This window comes from Pinus tabuliformis, chromosome 5_1 (genome assembly GCF_031772625.1).
Source record: "Pinus tabuliformis cultivar Carrire ecotype Pingquan chromosome 5_1, CPIR1, whole genome shotgun sequence".
NCBI classification, from domain to species: Eukaryota; Viridiplantae; Streptophyta; class Pinopsida; order Pinales; family Pinaceae; genus Pinus; species Pinus tabuliformis.
The window spans coordinates 696667837-696693212 of NC_142305.1; the positions used below are offsets into that span (position 1 = coordinate 696667837).

The 25376-nt window shown below is 38.5% G+C and overlaps 1 protein-coding gene across 1 annotated transcript in view; it reads right to left on the minus strand.

Moving 5' to 3' along the window:
• Positions 1-25376, minus strand: part of LOC149166852 (Flavodoxin family protein) — a 451658-nt gene that overhangs the window by 223039 nt on the left and 203243 nt on the right. Inside the window, exon 5 of the mRNA XM_089432790.1 lies at positions 10148-10239. Within this exon, the coding sequence (XP_089288916.1) occupies positions 10148-10239 (92 nt within the window). The remainder of the gene's footprint in view (positions 1-10147; positions 10240-25376) is intronic.

Consider the following 25376-nt stretch of genomic DNA (forward strand, 5'->3'; position numbering starts at 1 on the left):
GTGGTGAACACTAAAGTAAACCTCTAAGGACTGCAACTAGTGATTTAATTTCAAAGCATCAATCTCACCTTGATGCAACTTGATGTTCACCTTTGCTTCCATCTTGAAGAGAGACTATGAATGGTTCATGACACTCGAACTCAAATGCTCATTTTCAAGTTTCCTAGACTCCTCTGGTTCTTCCTAATCCCCTGATTCCCCTCCAATCTGACCTTTACATTGGAACCTCCCTCTTCTCCTAATAGAGCGAGATTATTGTTTAGGCACACCATGACAAGACCCAAATTATGGTTTTTTCTGTTACTTGCGCTTCCAGCCACGAAAACCTCTCGTTTTTCAGATGTCGTGGGTTATCATAAATTGATTAATCGACCATGGTTGTGGTTTTACGACTTTCTACTTAATAAATTCATTTGATGCCCTACAACTTCCCACAAAATACCAAAAGAACCTAATCTAGTACCAATATGATCTGAAAATTCCCATGGACATTACACTGGATAGTTCCTCACAACATATCTAGTAAAGATAGATTGAAATCTAAAATCCATACTATAAGGGTTACTTTTCCTTAGATTTCTAGATTTATTAGTCGTTTCTTTTTCTGCTTATGCATGTAAGAGATAAAATGCGGAAAATAGAGAACAATGAAATAAAATCACACACCAACCCAATGAACAACCAAATATGCTATTAGAAACCCTTTCAGGAGAAACCCCAGCCAGAAGGGGAGGCTTCTCTGCTTTCTTTTGTCTTGAATGGAAATTATGCAAGTACAAAGGAGAAGACACTCTCTATGCAGTTTCCTAAGACATGTTGAAAAGTGTAACTAGGTTCGATCTTCATAATGACATGTAATTGTGATTTTTGTAAATGATGAAAAGAAGAAAACAAAATTATTATTGTAATGCTTGCTTCATGGGTTTCATGAGCAAGAGAATTTATTTTTAGCGGCTCCCATTGAGAGCCTCTAGGATTTGTCATTAAAGTCAAAGAGTCAATGTCATGTATGAAGAACCCTTCTTGGGGATATGACAAATGTATATGAGTCTATGAAAGTGTCTAGAAGCCCTCCAATGACAAGCATTAGTCCTCCTCTTCCAGTTGTCCTTAAGATGAATGATAAGATCATGGTGGCTCACCTAAATTAACTCACACCCATTCAGATGCACATGTCAGCTTATTATATAGGACAAATTACTATATATACATGGCTAGGGTCTTTGCATTCACACAGTTCAGAAATTCGGACATCTCTCTGTAATTAGAGTGCACAGTCTTGTGACAAGTTCGGATCACGATTTGGATGACATAGAAGGAGCTCGGATACTGAGAGAAGGATAGCAAGGATCTATGTTTGGGTTAATTAGTGAAACAAAAGTTTGGATCTCTGAATGAAGGTCTCGGTGCTACAGCAGAAGGATACCATTCGGATGAGGGTATATATACCACAGTTAGATGATACATAGAAGGCACAGTTCGATGCTAGTTCGATATTATGAAGGAGTTGTTATTCAATGATATATTACAGTATTTCGGTGTTGCTGCAATAAGGACATTTTGGTGACAATACAGTGATATCGTTCAATACCACCTCAAGTATGTCTACAGTTCGTTGCTATCACATTATGCTCAGAAAGGAGATGATCTTAGTTCTAAGAAGGTCAATGCGAAAGAGGAACCGAAAGGAGAAAGGAAAAGATAGTCATGAGAACTAGCGTCTTGGTCTTGGAGTGGCTAACAGGTCAAGGGTCTTGGTCTTGGTATTCGTCAATTGGAATCTCTATAAGAAGAATTTGTGCGGATATTCCTCTCAAAGAGTGAGAAGTCTTGGCCCTAGCTCATAGCCTACATTCTATGTCTCTTGTCTAATTTATGTTCATGCACTGGTAGTTGTTTGATGAAGAAGAACACTAATAATCTAAGTAGAAGAAGATCCTAATCTAAAGAAGTAAAAGGAACTCACAAACAGTTACTAACGAAAGAGAAATCACCTAATTCATGATGCCCTAGATTTCTCAACATGGTATCAGAGCTAAGGTGGCTAAGTCAAGCAAGGGCATCTCATCAAGCAACACTCAAGGATCAAATCTCGAGAAAGACATCAAAGCAAGTTGAAGGATATCAAAGAGAAGTCGAGATCTACATCGAACCCTAGATCGAAGAAGAAGTCTACACCAACAAAAGTTTTGGATCCTCTAGTCATCATCAAAAACCCACAAAGACCCTCATCAAGTTGAAGAGACCTACAAGTCAAGGTAGCTTGAAGTTTACTTATCCAAGAATAGCACTTTAAAGGTTACATCATCATCTTAAAGAAAGCAAAAGCCCTAGCTCAATCAAGGAAGCATTCATGGGATCCAATCTCAATCAATTTGAAGTTGAAGTATCTTGAAGGTTGTTCATCCATAAAAGGCTAGATCAAAAGGCATTATCATAAAAAGGGAAATCTTCTCTTTATTGAAGCAAGGATCTCATTTGGAACAAGATCATCCAAAAGGAGGCAGTCTCCCCCTCGTTGAAGCAAGGACCTCCTTATCCTTAAAAAAGATTATTCGAGAAGCATCAAGTCGTCTTCATCGATCATCATCAACAAACAAATCAAGTTGACGATTTCATCTTCACCTAGCAAGTATCTATATTCTATAATCTAAATCAAGTAAAATGACTTCGTTTTGCAAGGAGATCTATACGCTGGTTGGGTCATTGAACTTCCTTGCATGAAAAAAGGAGGATAGACATAGTCCTCAAAGAAAGTGAAGTCATTGTTCATATCAATGGAAAAGTCTCCAAACCATCTGAATGTCAAGCATTATCTGAATGAATACATGTAAAGGGATCAAAGGGCTCAAGGGATTCTTATGAAATCAGTCAAAGGTCCCCTCATTCGATATATAGCAGAATTGGAGACATCAAAGTGATATATGATAAGATGGTAAACCTATTCTTTGAAGATGTGATAAGAAAGGTCATATGACTTAGATCTGATCCACACAAATTTAAGGTATCAAAGGATAAAGGGTTATCCTCGTAAGATCTAAATTGCAAGATTTGGGAGAGATAATCTTCATTGTTCCAAATGCACTAACTGATGAACAAGGTAACAAATGTTTATGAGGATAAGAAAGTTATCCCATTCAACAACTTGTGGTTTCTATGCAAGATAGAAGAAGACAGGTTGAGGGCAAAAAGTATTCAAACATTTGTCGAAAGGAAAGAAGAACATAGCTAAGATTCAATGCTATGAGCATTACAGGAAAGATTGTCCTAAACTTAAGAAGGACAATAACAAGGAAGATAGAGAAGAAGTCCATTTCACCGAAGAAGTGGAGGAAGCTGAAAGAGGAAAAGAATTAGAAGTAAGAGCTCGTGACATCATCATAGGAAACATTAAGGATGTTTGGAACAAAATCTATGGCAGTCAACTATGAAGGATATAGCTCTTGGGAACCTCATTGAAAGCTCAAGTAACACTTATGGGGAAAGGGAAGAAGTCATCCAGGACAAGGCTCATCATACATCAGTCAAAAGGTAACATCTACTGGATAGGGATATGCAAGATCCTCAATATTCTCTGATAGAATCTTCATCAAAAGGTTCACCAATCTAGGAAGGAAGCAAGTGTTTCATCAGGAACTCCAACTTGTGGAATTCATGAGATGATGGTATGATGGCATAAGAGATGAAGCAGACCAAGGGATTGAAGCTCTTTTCAATCAAGGAAGTTGTTGAAAGAAGCCTAGATGACCTAAAGATAAATGAGGTATTTATGTCTGTATTCAATACTATAACATGGATCAATGCTCTATCTTGAGAAGCATGATCTAAGGCAAGGAATCTCATCCTATGAAAGGATGTCGGAAAGCATGAGTCACACTAGATGAAATCTACATAACATGTACTCATATGAAGTATGAGGTGGTTGACTACAATTGGAAGCTCCTAGGAATGAAATGAGTGAAGAAATGAAGGAAGAGATCTTGAGATATGCAACCATGTTAAAGGCAATAAACATCCAAGAATATTTAACTAGGAAATCTCCCGGAAAGATATGAAGAATCCGATGGAAGTCTGAAAAATATGGAGACCCTTGACAATAGATATCTTTGGGAGATATGTCAACATGTATGCAGGATGCTGATGCAAACTGGAAGATGTCATGATGAAAGACCATCACAAAGGTAATTTTGATTTAAGTATTCATTTCTTATTTTTGAACAAATGTGGATGGGCTTATGCAGGACTGCCAAAGGAAGAATTGTGGATATCTTCCCAGTGGACCATGTAAAAGGATGTAAGATCCTTCCGAAGAAAATGGTATGAAGAAGGTAACATGACATGATGCAAGGCTAGCTGTAGACTGATAGATCACTTTCTGAAAGGAATGATGACATGGTTAACTCATGAATGAAAGTGATGGATGGTCTGTACCCTATGAATTAGTCCCAAAAGATCAAGACTTCATAACAAAGAAGAAATTCATGACATCGAAGGAAGGAGTTCTTCAAGCAGTTGATTGTCCCATCATCTCCACCTAAGGAGTTGTTGTAGGTCCCTAATTAAGAGAGAGCTTGGAAATAAGTTTCTTACTTGGAAACTCCTAAACCAAGAGGGAGCTTAGGTACATTCCTTCTGTAGGAATGAGTACATTCCTTTAGTGGAATAGATATGTACTCCCTAATTGAGAGGGAAAGATAGACACATCATTCCTGTCTTCACTTGGGAAGACAGAATAAAGGATTGGGTAATCATTTGGCATCTGATGCTCTTTGAGGATGAGATAGGGCATCCAAGATAAGAGTAGTCGTAGGGGACCGATATTCTTTGAGGACTAGGGAGTCCAAGATAAGAATAGTCTTGATGGAACACACCCTGAGAACCCAGGTGGGGTATGTTCTGAGAGAGACAATGATGAGAGTGTCTATAAATCATTGGTCTCACCAGCATTGAGCTCAGATCTTGTGGAGAGATAGAGTTGTTAGTCAAGGCCTTGCTATACAACAATGTTGGTTGATATGATGTTAAACAAATGGGTTGCCATTTTGATTCTTCTTATGAGAAATTCTTTAGATTGAGAATGACCAAGTACCATTATGAATACCTCCCTAGTTAAGAGGGAGTGTTGAAAAGAATAACTAGGTTCGATCTTCATAATGACATGTAATTGTGATTTTTATAAATGATGAAAAGAAGAAAATAAAATTATTATTGTAATGCTTGCTTCATGGGTTTCATGAGCAAGAGATTTTATTTTTAGTGGCTCCCATTAAGAGCCTTTAGGATTTGTCATTAAATTCAAAGAGTCAATGTCATGTATGAAGAACCCTTCTTGGGGATATGACAAATGTATATGGGTCTATGAAAGTGTCTAGAAGCCCTCCAATGACAAGCACTAGTCCTCTTCCAATTGGCCTTAAGATGAAGTATAAGATCATATCGGCTCACTTAAATGAACTCACACCCATTCGGATGCACATGTCAACTTATTATATAGCACAAACTACTATATATACATGGCAAGGGTCTTTGCATTCGCAGAGTTCAAAAATTCGGACATCTCTTTGTAATTTGGGTGAACAGTCCTGTGACAAGTTTGGATCACAGTTCAAATGACATAGAAGGAGCTCGGATAGATGAGAGAAGGATAGCGGGGATCTTTGTTTGGGTTAATTACTGAAATAGAAGTTCGGATCTCTGAGTGAAGGTCTCGATGCTACAACAAAGGGATATCGTTCGGATGAGGGTATATATACCACAGCTAGATGATATATAGAAGCCACAGTTCGGTGCTAGTTCGATGCTATGAAGGAGTTGTTATTCAATGATATATTACTATTTCGGTGCTGCTGCAGTAAGGACATTTTGGTGACAATACAGTGATATGGTTCAGTGCCATCTCAAGTATGTCTACAGTTCGTTGCTATCACATTATGCTAAGAAAGGAGATGATCTCAGTTCTAAGAAGGTCAAAGTGAAAGAGGAACCGAAAGGAGAAAGGAAAAGACAGTCATGAGAACTAGTGTCTTGGTCTTGGAGTAGCTAATAGGTCAAGGGTCTTGGTCTTGGTATTCATCAATTGGAATCTCTATAAGAAGAATTTGTGTGGGTTTTCCTCTCAAAGAGTGAGAGGTTTTGGTCCTGACTCATAGCCTACATTCTATGTCTCTTGTGTAATTTACGTTCATGCATTGTAGTTGTTTGATGAAGAAAAACACTAATAATCAAGCAATTATAAAGAAGAGAAATCTTTTAACTATTCATAACCTAGATTTCTCAACAAATACCATGTTAAATATATGCAAGAGATAAGCAAGAGAGACTAGATGAGAGATTATAAGATGGTGTATCAATGTGCTACTAAATTACTAGTGGTGTTGTCTATATACATAGCAAGTTCCATTATTCATTTTAAGAACCAATCAATTAATTCCCTGAATACATTAACAGAAACATCATTTATTTTATATAATTTATTTCACTTTATGAAATTATTACTTTTGACCATAACATTTGTTTCTCCTGAAATAAACATTACAATGGCTAACTCATCTTTAATGCTTAATGTTATAAGGAAAATAGATGGGATGGTAATACTGTTTGTGCTCTGTAAATAATAATGTTTCTAAATGATTATGATATACATTACACTGCTGACAAATCCCGCAAGGCTCTTAATTTCTAGACTCTTAATTAGGGATTTATAATTAAATTTTAATGACTTGCTCATGTTTACAATTTGATTAAATTTTAATTTTAGTCTTTAAAGTTTAGCTACTATTTAAATTTTGAAATGATTCATCATGCATCATAGAATGATTATGTAGACAGTCGTAGATTGTAGGTTGTAGCAGACTAATAATACTTCTTAAGTTCTTGACAATGGGCAATGATGACGAGATTTGTTTTTGTGATTCACATTATTGATTAAATAGCATTAGACTTTCGTATTTTATTTTGTGAATTGAATTTCAAAATTAGTAATAGTTCTAATTTTTATATTTTAATTTAGCATTCATGTTTATGCTGAATTACTAAATTTTATTTTAATTAATTTTTTAAATAAATATAAAAATTAGTTGTTGCACTTGCCATCTCCTACCTGTCGTCCCCTGAAAATTTGGGGGTGTGCTCTAGCTGTCATGGAAACTCGTCTCCCCGTACCCACAACCAGTGCAACATAGGTGCCACCACATATGAGCCAAAGAAGGGGAGCAATCTACATAAAAACCATGCTCCACCTAATAAGCAACCCATCCATGTGAGAAAAACATCTATAAGAGTTGGGGTATTGGAGTAATGGGCCTCTAATCAAACTAAAACCCACTCATCAAAGCAATAGCTCATATGAAAAAGAGGGGGTATATAAGCGCTTTGTGCCATAATGATGCCAAGTATAAGCATATAATGTGATATAAGCATATGGGTTGTGAGGGAGTAGTGTAGATCCTCTAGGTTGATGCATGTGAGGAGGGTTTCCATGCATGCTAAGAAGGAGAGTGGAGGGGAAGATAACTCCCTATCAACTCGTGGTTATCTTCAAGTTACCTCAGCCACCATCCAAATGTGCTAACAACTGTCCAAAAGCAGGTTGTGTGTGATTTCCATGAGGGACAACTTAGCATCTAGAAGAAGTTGAATATAGTTTGTGTGAGCCAAGTGTAGAATCGCAGGGGGAGTTAGGTGGGAATGAACTCCCCTTTATTTGACACATGACCACAAGTGGGAAACTCGGACCCCTAAATGAGGAACTCAACCTCCTTAAGTGGTTGTAACAGGAAGCCAATTTGTGCCTCCACGTGGCAATCAACTCAACCCTATTATGTGGCCTCTAACTCATGATTGAACTCAACCTTTGATTGCCCTTCACATCATTTGACTGGTAGTGACTTGTAGTCAACTCAAAACATGTTCCCGAACTATCCCCAGTTATTTAATCACTAATTTTCCTCGTCTTTTCCTCATTTTTATGAGTAAAAGTGAATTTCCATGGGGAAATTTTTTTTTTTGCACCCCAAAGTGGGTATTATGAATCATGATAATGTTAGTACTCCGAGTATGAATTTTGAGTACTCATATACCATACAACATTTCCTAGTACCACTTTTTAACTTATTACAAAGAAATTTATTAAAAATTCTTGTTCTACATGAAATTTTTAATTATTAGAAAATCCTAGAAATACATAATGCATTTCGTAAGACTCTGGGAAATGCCTAGCATGGTAATATACATTGACCCTAGACTTAGAAAACCACTCATGGCCTAATTATTAAGATGCACTATTGAAATTCTGAGGTTCTATGTTGAAACAATTACTTATTCCAAAAACTTATTGCTATTGCAATATTAGTTAAGAAATTCTAGATAGAACATAAACCAAATGCACAATAGAAGACAGCTAAGAACAAAATGAGACACCAAGAATTTAGGTCCAATGACCAAGGCGAAACCCACAAGGGGAAAACCCAACTAGATTCTTCTTCTATTAGATATCCATTGTTCACCAGAAATACAAAGTACAAGGAGAGATCAAGAGAATGAGTAAGTTCACCCAAATCTGAAAAAATCGTAACATGAAGATCACTGGTAGCAGCAGCAAATGCAAACACTGAATCAAGCTTCCCTTCAATTGAATCAACACTGAAGCACTGAATCAACCTTGGCTCACCAAGTTCTACTCTTACTCTCCAAGTCTCTCTCTCTCTCTCACAATCTTCTTCAAGTCTCTCCAACTTTCTCTCTGAGTTCGAATTCTTCTTTCACAATGAACAAGTAGTAGTAGTCAAGTGAGAAGACATGAGACACATATATAGGAGGAGCTACAAATTCTAGTCATACAAGAGGAGCAACATGCATGCCTTGATGAAGAGTAACATATGCCATTTAAGGGAGTGTAACTCGCGCCATTAAGGAGATAAATGCATGCCTTAGTAACTTATGCCATTAAGAGAGGTACGCATGCCTTAGTTAAGGAGAGTGTAACATATGCATTAAAGAGAGTGTAAGAGGAATCTTTTATGACATGTCTTTAATGAGTGTAAGAGGAATGTGCCATGTCTTTAATGAGTGCATAAGAGAGTGTAACATATCATTAAGAGAGAAAGAGAGTTACTTAGTGCCATATGAGTCGTCAAGGAGAGAGGTGCGAAGTGATTGAGGTGATGAAGGTAAGGTGACTTGTACTTGTAATTCTTTTTAATAATAATATTGTAGTATCATAAAGGATAATAATAATAATAATGATGATTAAGTCGAGATTCAACTAATAGGATTGATTAATGATAATTTAAGTGATTTTCCTTCAACTATACTTGATTACCAATCGAAACAAGGTGGTTTACTATTTTTGGAATATCATACTTGAGATGCTAGACATAACGTTCTATTTTTAGAAAGCCACTCCAAAATTGTTAGAAATGAGATTTTATTTAAGGAAATTCATCCCTGAGCTGCCAGTTTTCAACACGCACTCCAACTTTAGAGGTTGAGTGAAAAAACTCGATTAGTTATTCATTATTGAAAAGCGAAAATAATTAATCAAGTGAAAAAAACACTCTGGAGCAACTTCCTTAATAACTAGGTCCCAAGGGTCTAACTCTATTACATAAGTTAATCATGCTAGCGTCATTTTATACAATTCCCTGGTGGGGATACAAAATTTGCATAGAGAAAAAAAGATAGAAGAAAGAGAAGGGGCAAGATTTTCCTTGATGGACTTCTTAATTCTAAAAATTTGATGGTGCCTTGCACATTGGGCCATGGGGTCTTCATTTCTGCTAGGTACAACTTAGAAAGTAACACTCCCCATGATAATGTGGTTGTTCAAATCTTTTCCAAGTGTTAGGTCATGTTCATAAAATAAATATTGGTTCCTTGTTAATGTGGAGGTGGTATTAATTGTGATCCTGTGCTAATATGGTCTTTCTAGATAAGGTCAGTTGCAAAGCCTAGATGAATTTAATGGAATAGATTCCCCTAAATTTCAGTGTCATAGTCAAAAGTCATCATGTTGTAAAATTGTTATTGTAGGTAGTTTTGTATCCTCTCTAGTGTAAAGAGGTTTACCAACCAAAAAAAAATGACCTCTACTAACCATAAATATAAAACTTGTTCATAACAGATAAAAACCATATATACAATATTGTACCCTGAGCGATGTTGGTCATCACCAAGCCCTCTCTCAATGATAGGATGGGCTCCAAGATCACAAAGTCTTTTATCCAATTTTTTTGCTACTATCTGCATACCAACCAAAGCAAGAGAAATAAGTCAGTCAATGGAAGAAAATTTATTAAATATACACCATTTGAGCTTGCTCCATTTAGCCACAAGTTCAAAATAAACAATGTGTAATTGTACAATAGATTAAATAGGAATTTCAAGTGTTTCTAATTGCAATGGAAGGTTGCATGAACTTCTAAAGGAGAGGAACCTATAAAGATATTAACATAGGCCTTAAACATATTCAATCATCCATGCTACCTTTTTTAGAAATGCATCATACATTAATAGAGAACAAAGAGATTTACAATAATCTAACAACATGACAAGAAGGAAATCCCTATCCTAGAAAATCCCAAAAAGAGAGGATATAAGTTTGACCACCAATAGGCAGTGTTACATAATATTGTATTGGGTGTCTAAGGACCATTTTCATAACACCTTACAACATGAAACTTATGGGCTTTCTATGTATTATTTGAAAATCATGATGCATTATCATGGTACACATGTTATCCTTGGTACTACCCTTATGGTTTATCCAACCCTTAGCCAACTGGGGTAAGGTGGCATTCATGGAGGATGACTTGGCATGATCAATTTGTTATGCCCATTTCACTCCTCTTAGAAAATCAAAAGGAATAGTCATGTTCGTACCATTGGTGTAGGTTGCTTCAACAACATATCATGTATCTTTAATCTTCATGCAAAAGCTTTTCCATGATTGATCATTCTTGAGGAGACCATTTTAATGCTCCCCTTTTCCAATGATGCTCTAGTCACTACCTCCACTTGGTTGTTGCATGGTTGGTCCATGTCTTGGTCTTAGTGGTTTATGTCCTCATGGTGGGGTGTTTTCCTAATGTCTCACCTTTACAAATTCACTTCCATCACTTTATCTAAGAATCATCCATATCACATTACCACTTTGTACCCTGGTACAACCACATTACTCATGCATTTCACCATAATCCCATTCTGAAAGGGCACATGAGTCATTTCACCCACATTCATATAGTTTTTCCTTCATAAATGCGAACACACAAAACTGGTTTCTGATATTTCTTGTTGATTAATTAAGCTTAAACCTTAGCTTGATTGCTATATTATTGGCCTATTATATTTCAATGTTATAAGCCTTCATTGCAGCCTTATGCCCCAACTTCAATTTTTCTATTAAAAAAAAAAACAAAGAAAGAAAATAAAATTTTACTAGGGAATACAACTTGTCCTTGTGGTACAACAATTGAGGGTACCACTCCCCCCTTTGGCACAAAAGTTGAGGTAACAAAAAAACTATTTATTGGTTGCCCATCTCATAAATTCATTGGAGTATCATTTATTTAATCTCTTCCTTGTTCACATGTGCCACCTCATTTGAACATCCTTTGGCCTTATCTCTTAGCACAGAGTGCCATGGACTTGATTGAGTTCACACATGGTTTGTGTTGAAAATTCTAGCGTGGAAGGTCTTCTCTGGATTGTGTCGTACCAGAAAGAACACAAGTTGTCTTACTCTTAGTATGATGTGAATCGAGAGTTAGACTTCAGTTCATGCGTAGTGTTGGAGGATCAACTACGTCGACCCTTCTTCAGTTAACTATAGGATTGGGTAGCAATTCAGATTCAAATAGAACGAATTGGAACTTCAACATTGGTTGAAGAAAGGACGAGTTATGACTCTAGTGATGATTGGAGAGAGAACCAGTTCGACTCAATTAACTTGTCAATCACAACGCAAGTTCTAAATTTGTACTTGCCTAATAAAGCATGGATCAAATCTATAAAGCAAGGACAAAGGTACATGTATTATTCATTATTGAGTGCACAAGATTGTATTATTCATTGTTTCAAGGGCTAGTGTGCAGTGTTGAGAAGGCTTTCTTGTGTTAAAGAATAGGGTAGATTTGTGCTAAGAAATAGTAGGCAAATATGTGCTAGGAAATAGGGCCACTATTGTGCTAGGAAATAGGAGGTTTCTTGTGCTAAAGAATAGGACAGATTTGTGCTAAGAAATAGGAGGCAAATCTGCACTAGGAAATAGGGCCACTATTGCGCTAGGAAATGGAGGCCTAATGCGATAAGAAATAGGGCCAAGATCTATGCAAGGAAGTTGGAGAGGGGATCAGGTGTTTGCAAGGTGAGTCCAAGCTAGTTAAGCAAGAGAACAAGTGTGTTCTCAGTGTGACAGATTGCCTTGTAAGAGATTCAATTGCTCAAGCTCTATCAATAAAATACTACAACAAAGGAGCAGGTTTTCCCAGTTGGGTTTCCTGAGAAATCAAGTGTGTCAATTTGTGTGATTGTGTTTTTATCTTTGTGTTTATATTTCGTTGCTTATTAGTTAAGAAACTTTGTATCTTGGTGAAAGTAAATTTGGTTTCAGTATTGGTTGCCTTGTTTTCAGTTATTCACCAAGTAGTTGTAGAATTTTATGGAAATTTAACATGGCATCAAAGCAGAGATCAGCATAAAGACCAACGCCAAGTTGATCAGTTAGTGAAGAGCGCAGATCCATAAGGAAGATAGAGATAGAGTTTGAAGAGTAGTTATTTGGATAAGCAATATGGCGTTCTACATACTAAGGGTAGATCATTGTTTAGAGGAAGCCTCTAAATTCTGCTCAACGAATGAGCAGGTATTAGTAGTGTTGGAAGATAATGGAATGCTCCAATTTATAAAGCAGGCTATAGAGTTAGCTCAAGTTCCCCAACATTTGACCCAGAATAACAAGAATGATTCCAAGGCGAGGAGGATCATTTTAGAGGGGGCCAAATACCATATTATCCCTCATCTCCATGGGCAAAAGACAACATATGAGATGTTTAAAGTCATCTTAGATTTGTATCAGGGTTCCAATGATGTCAATAAACTAGCTCTCAAGGAGACGCTAAGAAGTATCCAGATGAGCAAATGAGAGCCCATCATCACATATCTTTCAACGTTCACTTAGGTTCAGGAGGGGCTAGGTGGTGTGGGCGAGACAGTAGCAAGAAAAGACCATGTGGGTCTTGCGCTTTTGGGACTCCATAAGTCTTGCTATGGTTCTAGATTGCAATGAGTGGCAGAGAAAATTGTCCCAGTTGGGAAAGGTTTTGGACTAACTGTGTTCAAGAAGAAATCTGGAGAGGGACGAGAGATGGTAGATCAACGAAGATAGAGGACGAGTAGAACTTTGGCTTGGCAAGCAAAGGCAGTAAAGCCAAGGGCAAGAAGGGTAAAGGCAAGGCAGAGACCAATCAGAAGGGCGAGAAGAAGAAGAAATATCTAAAGAAGATCAAGTGCTTCCATTGCCATGAGTTTAGGCACTATGCTACAAATTGTCCTAAAAGGAAGAAGGGGTCCAGTGAGGATCATGTGGCTACATCAGCTAAGGTAGATGGGTTTGCTTCTCAGTATGAGAAATATTTCTCATTGATAGCTTGCATGGCAAGCTCAATAGGCAGTAGCACGTGGTATATTGATTTTGGAGCATTCTTCCACATGACCGGGAACAAGGAGCATTTCAGCCAGCTGGAGGAGAAGGACATGCAGGTTCATATTGAGCTAGAAAATAATGGCAAGTACACGACTAGGGGAGTTGGTATTGTCAGCTTTGAGAGGGACTCTGGGAGCTCTCTCCATCTCAGAGATGTCCTCTATGTTCCAGGCCTAAAGAAGAACCCTGTTTCAGTGGCAACCCAAAAGGACAATGGTAATAATGTCATCTTCAGTAGGGGTGTCATGTCCCCATTTTTATTTTCCTCTATAGGACATCCAGGGTGGATTTCCAGGGCACGTGATGGCCAGGACAGGGGAGCAATATTATGTCATCCGGGGTCTCGAGGGAGTTTTGAGGAGTTTTTATGGAATTTGATGGCATTCGCTTAGCATACTCCATTATCTGCACAACTTGTCCTTCATTATGTTGCATTCCAACAACTTTCACAAAACAGGGTTATTATCGAGCCTAACTTAATTAATTTTGCTTGAAGTGTGTTAATTCTAAGATAACAATGGTATGTCCTACGCTTAGAGCAATTTTACTTCAATTTCTTTATTAGCCCAATATCAATATCCAGTTTAGCAATCACATCAACCTGATAGTAAAATGTTGATAGAACATAAACAATAACAGAAGAACACTAGCCAAGACAAGAGGACACAAGATATGGCACCAGCTAGGGACAAACCCCAATGTGGGGAAACCCTTGATCAATTCTTCTTATAATTCTTCAAAAGTTCAGTAGAGAGAGAGAGAGAGAGAGTAAAATGTATAATATTCACTTGCCAAATTATAGTGAAAATATGATCAGTCAATTAGCAGAAACAAAAAGCCCTGACCAGAAAGTCAACGTTGGTCAACAGGGCAGATTTCTTCCTCAATTCAACTCGGTCAAACCCAGTCAACTTCAGCCTCCAACAGCAAGTCCAATCAACCCAAAAACAGTCTAAAAAAGTCCAAACAAACCTGGTCAACAAAAATCAATGCAATAAGTTAATAACCATCCCTAGCACAATCAATGCTAGTCAAAGAAAGGCCATATTACCTCGGATTTCGTGCCCAAAACTGCGGCGTGCTCAAATAGAATTCATCCACCCAAAACCACACTCAAAACAGGTCAACGCTTGGTCAATGTAGTCAAAAACAGTCCTTGCAATTTCGGTCAACTCTAGTCAACGGCTAGAACAGAAAACCCTTCCTTTTCCTCGCATGTGTGGAGAGCAGCCTTTGAATTTCGTTGTATACATCAGGGATTCATCAAGGATTCTATTAACAAGCATTTGGTTGCATACATCTCTGATTTGAACACATCCAAGGAGATGTATGACAAGTTGGTTGGTATGTTCAAGGCAGTGTGGAAAAATTCTGCAAAAAATCGCGATTTAATCCTAAAAACGCTATTTTTTGAACTAAACAATTTAATCCCCCGACTTTTTGGCGACTTTTTCACAAAAGAAAAAATCGCGATTTTTTCGTTATACTCCCGATTTAATCAAGAGTCGACCCAAAAAGTCGGCCTCCCTTCCCAGGGCGTGGATAAAGACGCCGCAAAGGTGAAAAAACTATAAATTGAAGCTTCCATCCATGCATTTTCAAGTTATTGGATTGTATTGTTTGTCATACTTCTTGCGAGCATAGCAGTCTCATTTGTAATCTGTTAGTTTTGAGGTTAAGATATGTTTTTGTTTTCCAAGGAAAAACAAATCTTTATACTTCATATTTCTAGTTAGAAAGCAAAGTATACATTGGCTAAGCCTCCGGGCTTTCAGTGATCCAAACTCTAACAGCCACTGCCCCTTCAAAAGATTACAAAAGTACCGAAAGGACAGGCATACAACAGTCTTTCGTAGAAAGAACCCCACACCATCAAAAACATTGTTACAGTTGTTGAATGCTTCCAGAGGAAACAACAAAGAGGATGTCATGAAGATCAAACAGCAACAACCTATCCAAAAAAAACAAAACCAGTGCCTCAAAAAAGAACTCATTTTTCAGACAGGAACAAAGTACTGTGAAATCTTATGACAGCAAAGATCCTTCCTGCAATGAGAGCACGTTTTGAAAGGGAATCTTCTTTAGTGGTGAACTCCCTGTAAATGTGGGGAAAGGTTATGTATCAGAAGTGGATTTTACCTCCAAGAGTTTTTGAATAATAGATGCCAAGGCTAGGTAGTAATCTGACATCTGTTGTTTTCTCAGAAAATAAGAATCTTGGAGTCACCAAGCATTAATTTTCGCATCTACTATGATGCTGTTAATTTTCATTGGACCTACCACTTGACACCTTATTACCCAAGCAAATTACAATCTACTGAATAAATGCGTGACTTATTTCTTAATACAATTAGCGGAAACAAAAATTAAAAGGGGAAGAGGATCTCAGTGACTGATTACTTGATGACTTTTAGATGACTCATGATATACATTTATTATATTTTTTGTTGATATTTTGACTCTTGAGAGTTGAGACTCAGACAAGGCTCAAAATTCAGGAGTTGATTCACTATTTTGATATGTGATGTAGCACTAGACTTCATATACATATTATATATTAGCTTTCTTTACATATTTATGTGTAAATGCATTTATTTGATGTTGTGGATACTCCAGATGTTAAAAAAAATGAATAATTTTGTGCTTTTTTAATTTTGCCGACTTTTTCAAAAAACTCCCAACTTTGACGAGTTTTTCAACTTTTGGACCCTTGCCGAATTAATCCCAACTTCGAATTTTTCCACATTGGTTCAAGGTTAGCAATGCAAACCAAGTCATCTTTCTCAAAAACAAGTTGAAGGACATAAAGAAGGGAAGAGGTGAAGACATCCAATCCTACTTTATGAGGATTACGAGATCAAAAATGATCTTCTTTCAATTGGAGAAGTTATTGTTGATAGGGAGCTCGCTCTAATTGCCCTAGGAGGTCTCCCTCATGAATGACATGTATTCAACACTACTATCCTCAACAATGATAGGATTCCAAGTTTTGATGAACTATTGACTAGATGCACTCAAGAAGAGGCAAGGATGATGGAGAGAGATATGCCTTCAAATAGGAATGATCCTACTGCATTCTCCGCTCATGCTAAAAAGAAGAACAATGCAAGTTCAATGAAGAAATGTCAAGGGAGACCGGGATTCAAAGATGGAAGGAAGGGAAGATGATTCATTTGTAACAGGTTTGGCCACTTTGCTAGGGAGTGACCTAATAGAAGGGATACACCTCATGATGATGACAACCACAACCACAACAATTTCAGGGGCAACAACAATCAAAGGAATGGCAGATTCAACAACAAAGGAAAAAGGAATGCTCCCGCTACTCAACATGGAAATGGTCGACCTCCCAAAACATCAAGAAACTCCAGGTATGATGAATCTAATGTTGTAGATAACAAGCAAAAAAAATTATCTTATATCTGCCCTCCCTACTGCCTCTCCTCCGGATACCTTGGGAAATTGGTTGATTGATAGACGTGCCTCAATGCACTTCACTGAGTATAGGGAAGCTCTTTCAAATTTGATAGAAAAGGATACAAATTTGGAAATCATTCTTGGGGAGAATGCCACCTATCCCGTAAAGGGAGTTGGAAATGTTACTCTTTAGTTGAATCAAGGTAACACCATTCATCTACAAGAAGTTATATATGTAGCTGATCTAAAGAAGACCCTAGTATCTATCTTGGCAATGGAGGACAAAGGATTCAAGGTGGCATTCATCGATGGAAAGGTACGTGTTTGGAATAGAAATTTCAAAGAAGCATTTACTTTTGCATTCAAGGTTGATAGCTTATATCAAATTGGAGGAAGCCCATTGGGAACTATGTCTTGCGACACATCTCTTCAATCTGAATATAAGCTCTGATACCATGTTAATTTTAGATAACAATGGTATGTTCTATGCTTAAGAGCAATTTACTTCATTTTTTCTTATTAGCCCAATATTAATTTCCAGATTAGCATTCACATTAGCATGACAGTAAAGGTAGATAGAACATAAATAAAAAGCAGAAGACAAGCCAAGACAAGAGGACAAAATATTTAGCGGATGCCAGGGAAAAACCGTAGTGTGGAGAAACCCTTTGATCAAGTCTTCTTATTATTCTTCAAAATTTTAGCAGAGAGAGAGTACAATATAAAAAATTCACTTGCCCAAATACAGTCAAATCTATCCAGTCAAACTGCTGTCAACAGGATGCCCTAACCAGAAAGTCAATGTTTGTCAACTTAGCAAAAATCTTCCTCCAAATCAGCTCGGTCAAACCCAGTCAACTCGGCCTCCAAAGATAGACCAAATCAACCCAAAACAATCCCGAAAAATCTGGTCAAACTTGGTCCACACAGTCAACTTCAGCGTTCAAGGACTCTGCAATCAACATTGGTCAAACAGCTGCAAACACCTCGATTTTTGTGCCAGGAGTTGCGGCCTAAGAAAAACGAATTTCCTGCCTGAAAAATGCAGTCAAAAGATGAAGTTTGACCCTCGATCAATGCTGGTCAACGTCCTTGTAATAGCCCAAAAACATATCTGAAATTTTGGCCTACAAATTTAGTCGACCTAGGTCAATGCATAGAGAAGAAGGTTGCTCCTACTTGTTGTACGAACCAATGAGGAGAGGAGAGAGAAAGATGAGTCATTGATGTGTGTCCAAATCAGGAAAATGACTCATCTATATATACACATCGTTGAGGGTGAAGAGATGTAACTTTTGGGCTTCTAAGCCTACATTAGTTTGCAAGTCGACCTTGACAATTTGTCCATAAACAAATTCATAATTCCATTTGTACATGTCAGAATGAGATGATCTTTAGATCAATCCTACACCTCTCAGAAAGAGGAATCCAATAAAAATATCAGATGCATCATATGAGTTGTCCAAGGTGTAGTTTGGCCCTAGTTTCCAAATTTAACACTCCCTCTCAACTAGGAAGAATTCCACCTGCCAAATTCTGTCAATTTGTACCATCTCTGACATCCTTGTTATACTCTGCTCTGCTCTGGTGAACCAAGAAGAAACAATGAAGAAGAAATGATCGAGAATGTGTCATTCCATTCTCCACTGACCTGAAGTCAGTCTCCAATAATTGAGAGTGTATCATACCACTCTCAAATGACCTGAAGTCAGTCTCCATTGATCCCAAATCAATATCCAACATCTTAGCATAGGGAGTACGGTAGTACACAATGCGTCCATTGGTAGTACTATGGTCCCTATCCTCATTTCCCTACTCATTGGCCAGATGAGAGGCACTTCCCATGAGTACTAGACTGCATGGGTAGGATGTATCGGCAAGAGAAGGTGAATCACTCATCCTGCTCATATGCCATAGGAGAAGGTGAACCACTCATCCTATGCATATCTTAACCATCATGGGATATCACAGGGGAAGGTGAACCACTCACCCTGTACATCACACACCATTAGGGGAAGGTGAACCACTCACTCTATGGTCCCTCATCCCTCCAAGAAGTACCCGAAGCCCCCCGAAGCTCCCATAGCTCAATATCCAACTCAAACGAGACACTCATAAGAGGGTCTCTCCACGACTCCAAGTCGTTCACGGAAGGTTAAGAATTTGACCTTCCCCAAGGGCTTCATAAGAATATCTGCGACCTAATCATCAATCCCAATGTGACGGAGCCTTATTTCTCCCCGTTGTACCATATCCTAAATAAAGTAGTACCTAATATCAATATGCTTGGAGCGTCATGAAACACGGGATTCTCAAAAAGACGAATCCCACTTTGGTTGTCGTAGAAGATCACGGTGCTATCCAGCACATGTCCAAACAGCTCACTAAAGAGCTTCCTCAACCAAATAGCTTCACAGGAGGCCATACTAGCAACAATATATTCGGCCTCAGCAGTGCTCAAAGCAATTGATTTCTGATTCCTGCTCATCCAGGATATCAAAGCAGAACCTAGTGAGAAGAAACATCCAGATGTGCTCTTACGATCCACCACATTCCCAGCCCAGTGAGCATCAAAATAACCATGGAGCCTCACATTCCCAGCAGTGTATCTTAATCCATAGGTGATTGTGCCCTGGAGACATCTCAAGAGATTCTTGGCAGCAATCCAATGAATGTGATGAGGCTCAACCATAAACTGACTCAATGTGTTCACTGCAAAGCATATGTCTAGACGAGAGTTCACCAAGAACATCAGGGCCCCCACGAGTTAACAATACTCAGAAGGGTTTCCCAAATCGGGCCCAGCAACACTTCCACATAACTTCTTGAAGTTAAGTTCCATGGGAGTAGTCACGGACTTGCAATCCACCATCCCAAATCTTTCAAGTAGCTTCACAATGTATTTTCCTTGAGAAAGGAAAATTTCACCTAGCTTTTGCCAGACCTCCAACCCTAGGAAATAATGCATCAGTCCTAGGTCCTTCATTTCAAACTCGGAAGCCAACTCCCTCTTGCATTGATGAACGAGAGGGTCTGCACCTGTCAGAAAGAGATCGTCCCCATAAAGTACCAAGATGAGAGGTCTTTCATACCAAGCTCGGGGAGCTTGCTTCAACCCATAGAGGGCTTTCTTCAACCTGCATACATATGTCAAACGATCTTGAACGTCAAACCCCTCGCATTGTTCTAGATAGACTTCCTCCTTAATTGAGCCATGCAAGAATGTAGTTTTGACATCGATCTGGCAATTTTGACAGCCTTAAAGTAAAGGTTTGGATCAGCGTCACTTCGTGTAAAACCCAGCTTCATCAGATAGTTTTCGATCCTCTCATACCAAGCTCGGAGAGCTTGCTTCAACCCATAGAGGACTTTCTTCAACCTGCATACATATGTCTAACGATCTTGAACTTCGAACCCCTCGAATTGTTCTACATAGACTTCCTCCTTAATTGAGCCATGCAAGAAGGCAGTTTTGACATCCATCTGGTGTAAGTTCCATCCTTGCAAAGGCAGCAAGAGCTACAATCAAATGGATGGTGGTATATCAAACAACTGGTGCAAATATATCATCGTAGTCCACACCTTCCTTTTGAGAGAAGCCTCGAGCAACAAACCTGGCCTTGAACTTTTCAGCACCTCCATCAGCTCCATGCTTGATCTTCTGGAGCCATTTCGAGGCGACAACAGATTTGTCCTTGGCTCTAGGGACCACATCCGAGACATCATTTTTCATAATCGACTCATACTCTTCGTTCATAGCACCCTTCCAAACTTGGTGCTTCACAGCTTCTTCGAATGTGCAAGGCTCAGTTTGAACAATGGTGCTCATGGCAGTTAAGTACCCTTGGTACCTATTCGGCTTCTTACTTTCACGAAATGTCCCCCTTGGTGCAACATGTTTCTCGGCATCTTCGAGAGTTTCCCTAAGCCATGAGGGTCTCCTCTTTGAGGAGAAGGGCTCATGAGGAGGTGGATCAATGGGATCCATTGGTCCTTCAACATCGGGCATCGGCTCATCCTGCGGTTCTCCCTGCTTTCCTATATCTTCTTCTTTGTCCTTCCTTGGAATAGGAAGGTTACTAATCTTCCCAAGGGCAACATCTTCATCGAAGGTGAGATCATGACTTATCTCCACTTCTCTTTGAATAGGTACATAGATTCTATATGCCTTAGAAGTTTCACTATAGCCCACAAATGTTCATTTCTTCCCAGATGCATCCAATTTGCTTCTCTTTTCTTTCGGCACATGAAAATATACGGGGCTACCAAAAATTCTAAAGTGAGAAACATCAAGTTTCTTACCGATGAAAACTTCTTCGAGAGTTTTGGAGTCCAACGCTTGTTGACGACATCTATTTTGAATGTACACAGCAGTGTTGGCAGCTTCAGCCCATAAGAACTTCGAAAGGCTTTGATCATGAAGCATGGCATGAGTGGCTTCTATAATAGAACGGTTCTTCCTTTCAACAACACCATTTTGCTCAGGAGTATATGCGGTAGTAGTCTCCCTCTTAATGCCAACTTCTCTACAATAGTCATTGAACTCATTTGATTCATATTCGGTTCCATTATCGGTCCTCAATATTTTGATCTTCTTCCCTGTTTGATTTTCGACCAAGGCTTTGAAAGAACAGAACCATGAGAATACTTCGTCCTTCTTCTTCAAGAAATATATCCAAGTTTTGCGAGAGAAATCATCCATAAAGATAGCATAATATAAATATCCTCACAAAGATGTCACGGGCACCTTCCCAAATATATCAAAATGAACCAATTGCAAAATGTCAGTAGTCTTGCTATCACTTGAGGGGAATGGTCCCCTTGTATGTTTTCCTTCGGCACATCCCTGACAAACACCTTCATGTTCTACTTTAAATTCGAGCATACCTATCACCATCTTCCTCACATCGGGTAGAGCCTTATAATGTAGATGAGCAAACCTCCGGTGCCATAATTCGGATTGAAGAGATGTGTCACAAGACATAGCTCCCAATGGGCTTCCTCCAACTTGATATAGGCTATCAACCCTGAATCCAAGAGTAAATGCTTCTTTGAAATTTCTATTCCAAACACGTACCTTTCCATCGATGAATGCCACCTTGAATCCTTTGTCCTCCATCGCCGAGATAGATACCAGGTTCTTCTTTAGATTAGGTACATATAGAACTTCTTGTAGATGAATGGTGTTACCTTGATTCAATTGAAGAGTAACATTTCCAACTCCCTTCACGGGATAGGTGGCATTGTCCCCAAGAATGATTTCCAAATTTGTATCCTTTTCTATCAAATTTGAAAGAGCTTCCTTATACCCAGTGAAGTGCCTTGAGGCACCACTATCAATCAACCAATTTCCCAAGGTATCCGAAGGAGAGGCAGTAGAGAGGGCAGATATAAGATAAAATTATTTTTTCTTGTTATCTAGAACATTAGATTCACCATACCTAGAGTTTCTTATCGTTTGGGAGGTCGACTATTTCCATGTTGAGTAGCGGGAGCATTCTTTTTTCTTTTGTTGTTGAATCTGTGATTCCTTTGATTGTTGTTGCCCTTAAAATTGTTCTGGTTGTGGTTGTCATCATCATGAGGTGTATCCCTTCTATTAGGACACTCCCTAGCATAGTAGCCAAACCTGTTACAAATGAACCATCTTCCCTTCCTTCCATCTTTGAATCTCGGTCTTCCTTGACATTGCTTCTTTGAACCTGCATTGTTCTTCTTTTTAGCATGAGCGAAGAATGCAGTAGGTTCATTCATATTTCAAGGCATGTCTCTCTCTATCATCTTTGTCTCTTCTTGAGTGCATCTAGTCAACAATTCATCAAAACCTGGAATCCTATCATTGTTGAGGATAGTAGTGTTGAACACATGCCATTCACGAGGGAGACCTCCAAGGGTAATAAGAGTGAGCTCCCTATCAGCAATAACTTCTCCAATTGAAAGAAGATCATATCTCGGTAATCCTCATGAAGTAGGATTGGATATCTTCACCTCTTCCCTTCTTTAAGTCCTTCAACTTGTTTTTGAGAAAGAGGACTTGGTTTGCATTGCTAACCTTGAACATGCCAACCAACCTGTCATACATCTCCTTGGATGTGTTCAAATCAGAGATGTATGCAACCAAAAGCATGAACAGAAAACCCTTCCTTTTCCTCGCACATGTGGAGAGAAACTTCGCACGTGTAGATCAATCCTACACCTCTCGGAGAGAGGAATCCAATAAAAATATGACTTGCCTCATATGAGCTGTCCAATGTGAAGTTTGGCCCTAGTTGCCAAATTTAACAAGGTGGCATTATGGGAGAAATATTTGAAGGTATGCCTTAGTGTAATAGCTCGTTGGAACCAGAACAACAAGATCTACAAGATAGCATGTTGAAAAGGGACTTCCAGTGGTCAGAGAGTATGCTGGGAAATTTACCATTTTCCCCAATTAAAAATGACTTTAATTAGTCATTTAATTAAAAAGGGGAAAATAATTAATTTGAAGAAAAAGGCCAAAGTGACTAAAAATAAAGTTTAAAAAGTCACTTAAGATAAAGTGAAGGGAGGAGCTTCTAGAATAAAAATAAAATAAGATGCTGCTAGAGGCTTGGGGATCTACCTTTGGAGTCTTTAAAAGGAGGAGGAGGAGATCATTTGGGACATCTTTGAGTTGAGTCTTTCTCTTGTGGAGAGGTTTGGAGAACCGAGAGTTTCCAGCTTCAACAATAACCCCAGGACGAAAATCCTCAGGTGATTCAGTGAGAGTGGATGAGTACCCATCTCTCCCCTTTGTGAATTCATCCAAAATTCACAGGAGAGTTTGGCAGTTGCATCTCAATTCAGTTTTTGAGGGCTAGGGCAGCATTGGAGCAGATTCTTGAGGCCAGCTTTATTGTCTCAGCTATATGGGTTGTATCACCATGTAAATACCAGTTATTTCATATAATAAAGCTAAAAAAAAATTGTTCATCGTGTTATTGGATTGCAGTGCTTGTTTGGTTATATTTTACATGGCAATCTTCTGTTAAATGAATGAAATTTTATATGTAGCATTTTGTTGAGTTAAATTCCGAGAAATTGCCAAATTTTTCAGTTCAGGACATTATAGTGGTATCAGAGTTGGTCCTCCTACTAGCCTGAGGGTTTTACTACAGATCAACTTCAGAGGAAGTTCGAGAGTTTATTATTTTTTCAGGCATTATTGGATCAGCAAAGGTTGCATGTCAAGCGTTCGACAAATTGTTATCCCATGAACAAATTGTCTTGTGATTATTAGTTATTCAACAAATATTCATATTATGGGCCCCATATAATTAGGATGAATTATTAAAGTATTAAGGTTGTGGATTAAATTTTGTTCAGAACCCAAATTCCATTAGCGTCGATCAAGAGGGGGTCATAAGCTAAATCTATGTAAAGGGCCAATTATTCTTAAAAAAGGGGGGAGCGACTTCGTTTTTAGAGAGGCCCAATTAAATAAATTTTATTAAGCAGCCAAGTCTACGGTAGTAAAGGAGCCCGAATTTCAAAATTTTGATTGCCCTGAAATTATTATAAAGGTCGAGGGCAAATATTCATCTACAGGGCCAACTCTTTTAGTTTTATTCTATGAAGGTCGTTCAAATTTTATTGAAGGGCAAACATTATCGAGACGAGCTGCAAGAAATAGGAAGGCCAAGTATCCCTAGCCAAGGCTAATGCTATCGAACACTGTCATTCAAGACTTGGCAGAACTGTATTATAATCTGGTCGAGTGTCTAATCTCGCAGGGATCGAAATTGTGCACTAGTGAAATCATATTCGTCGTCGCGTTGAATTGTCTTTGAAATTACAGCTACAAGACCGGGCCAAGTGATTAATCAAGCCAACTGATTTCCTTTCTACCTCAACAAGTAACCAAGTCAATTGCAAAAGCCTGACGGTGACCATTTTGATTGGAATCGAGCCTTTGAGGCGCAGGGCTGTCATTCTCAAATGTCGGCAGGTGGATACAAGTGACAAAGAACGGATCACCTGACTGTGCAATCAAAATGTAGATTTAGTGCAAGAGACTTAAGGTGGATCGAGTTGTTGGTGGAGCATTGAGTATTGGATGCTTGTGCTGAGCATTGGGATCCATTTGGCACATCCGTGTGCTTGGGGTCATAATCTTGTGCAATAGAAACGAATTGTTGATATGAGTGACAGGCAACACAATGGCACATTTACATGTGTGTGACAGAGTTGTAATGGTACCAGGCATAGAGAGGTAGAAAGAAAAATAGGCAGTCTGCAATTG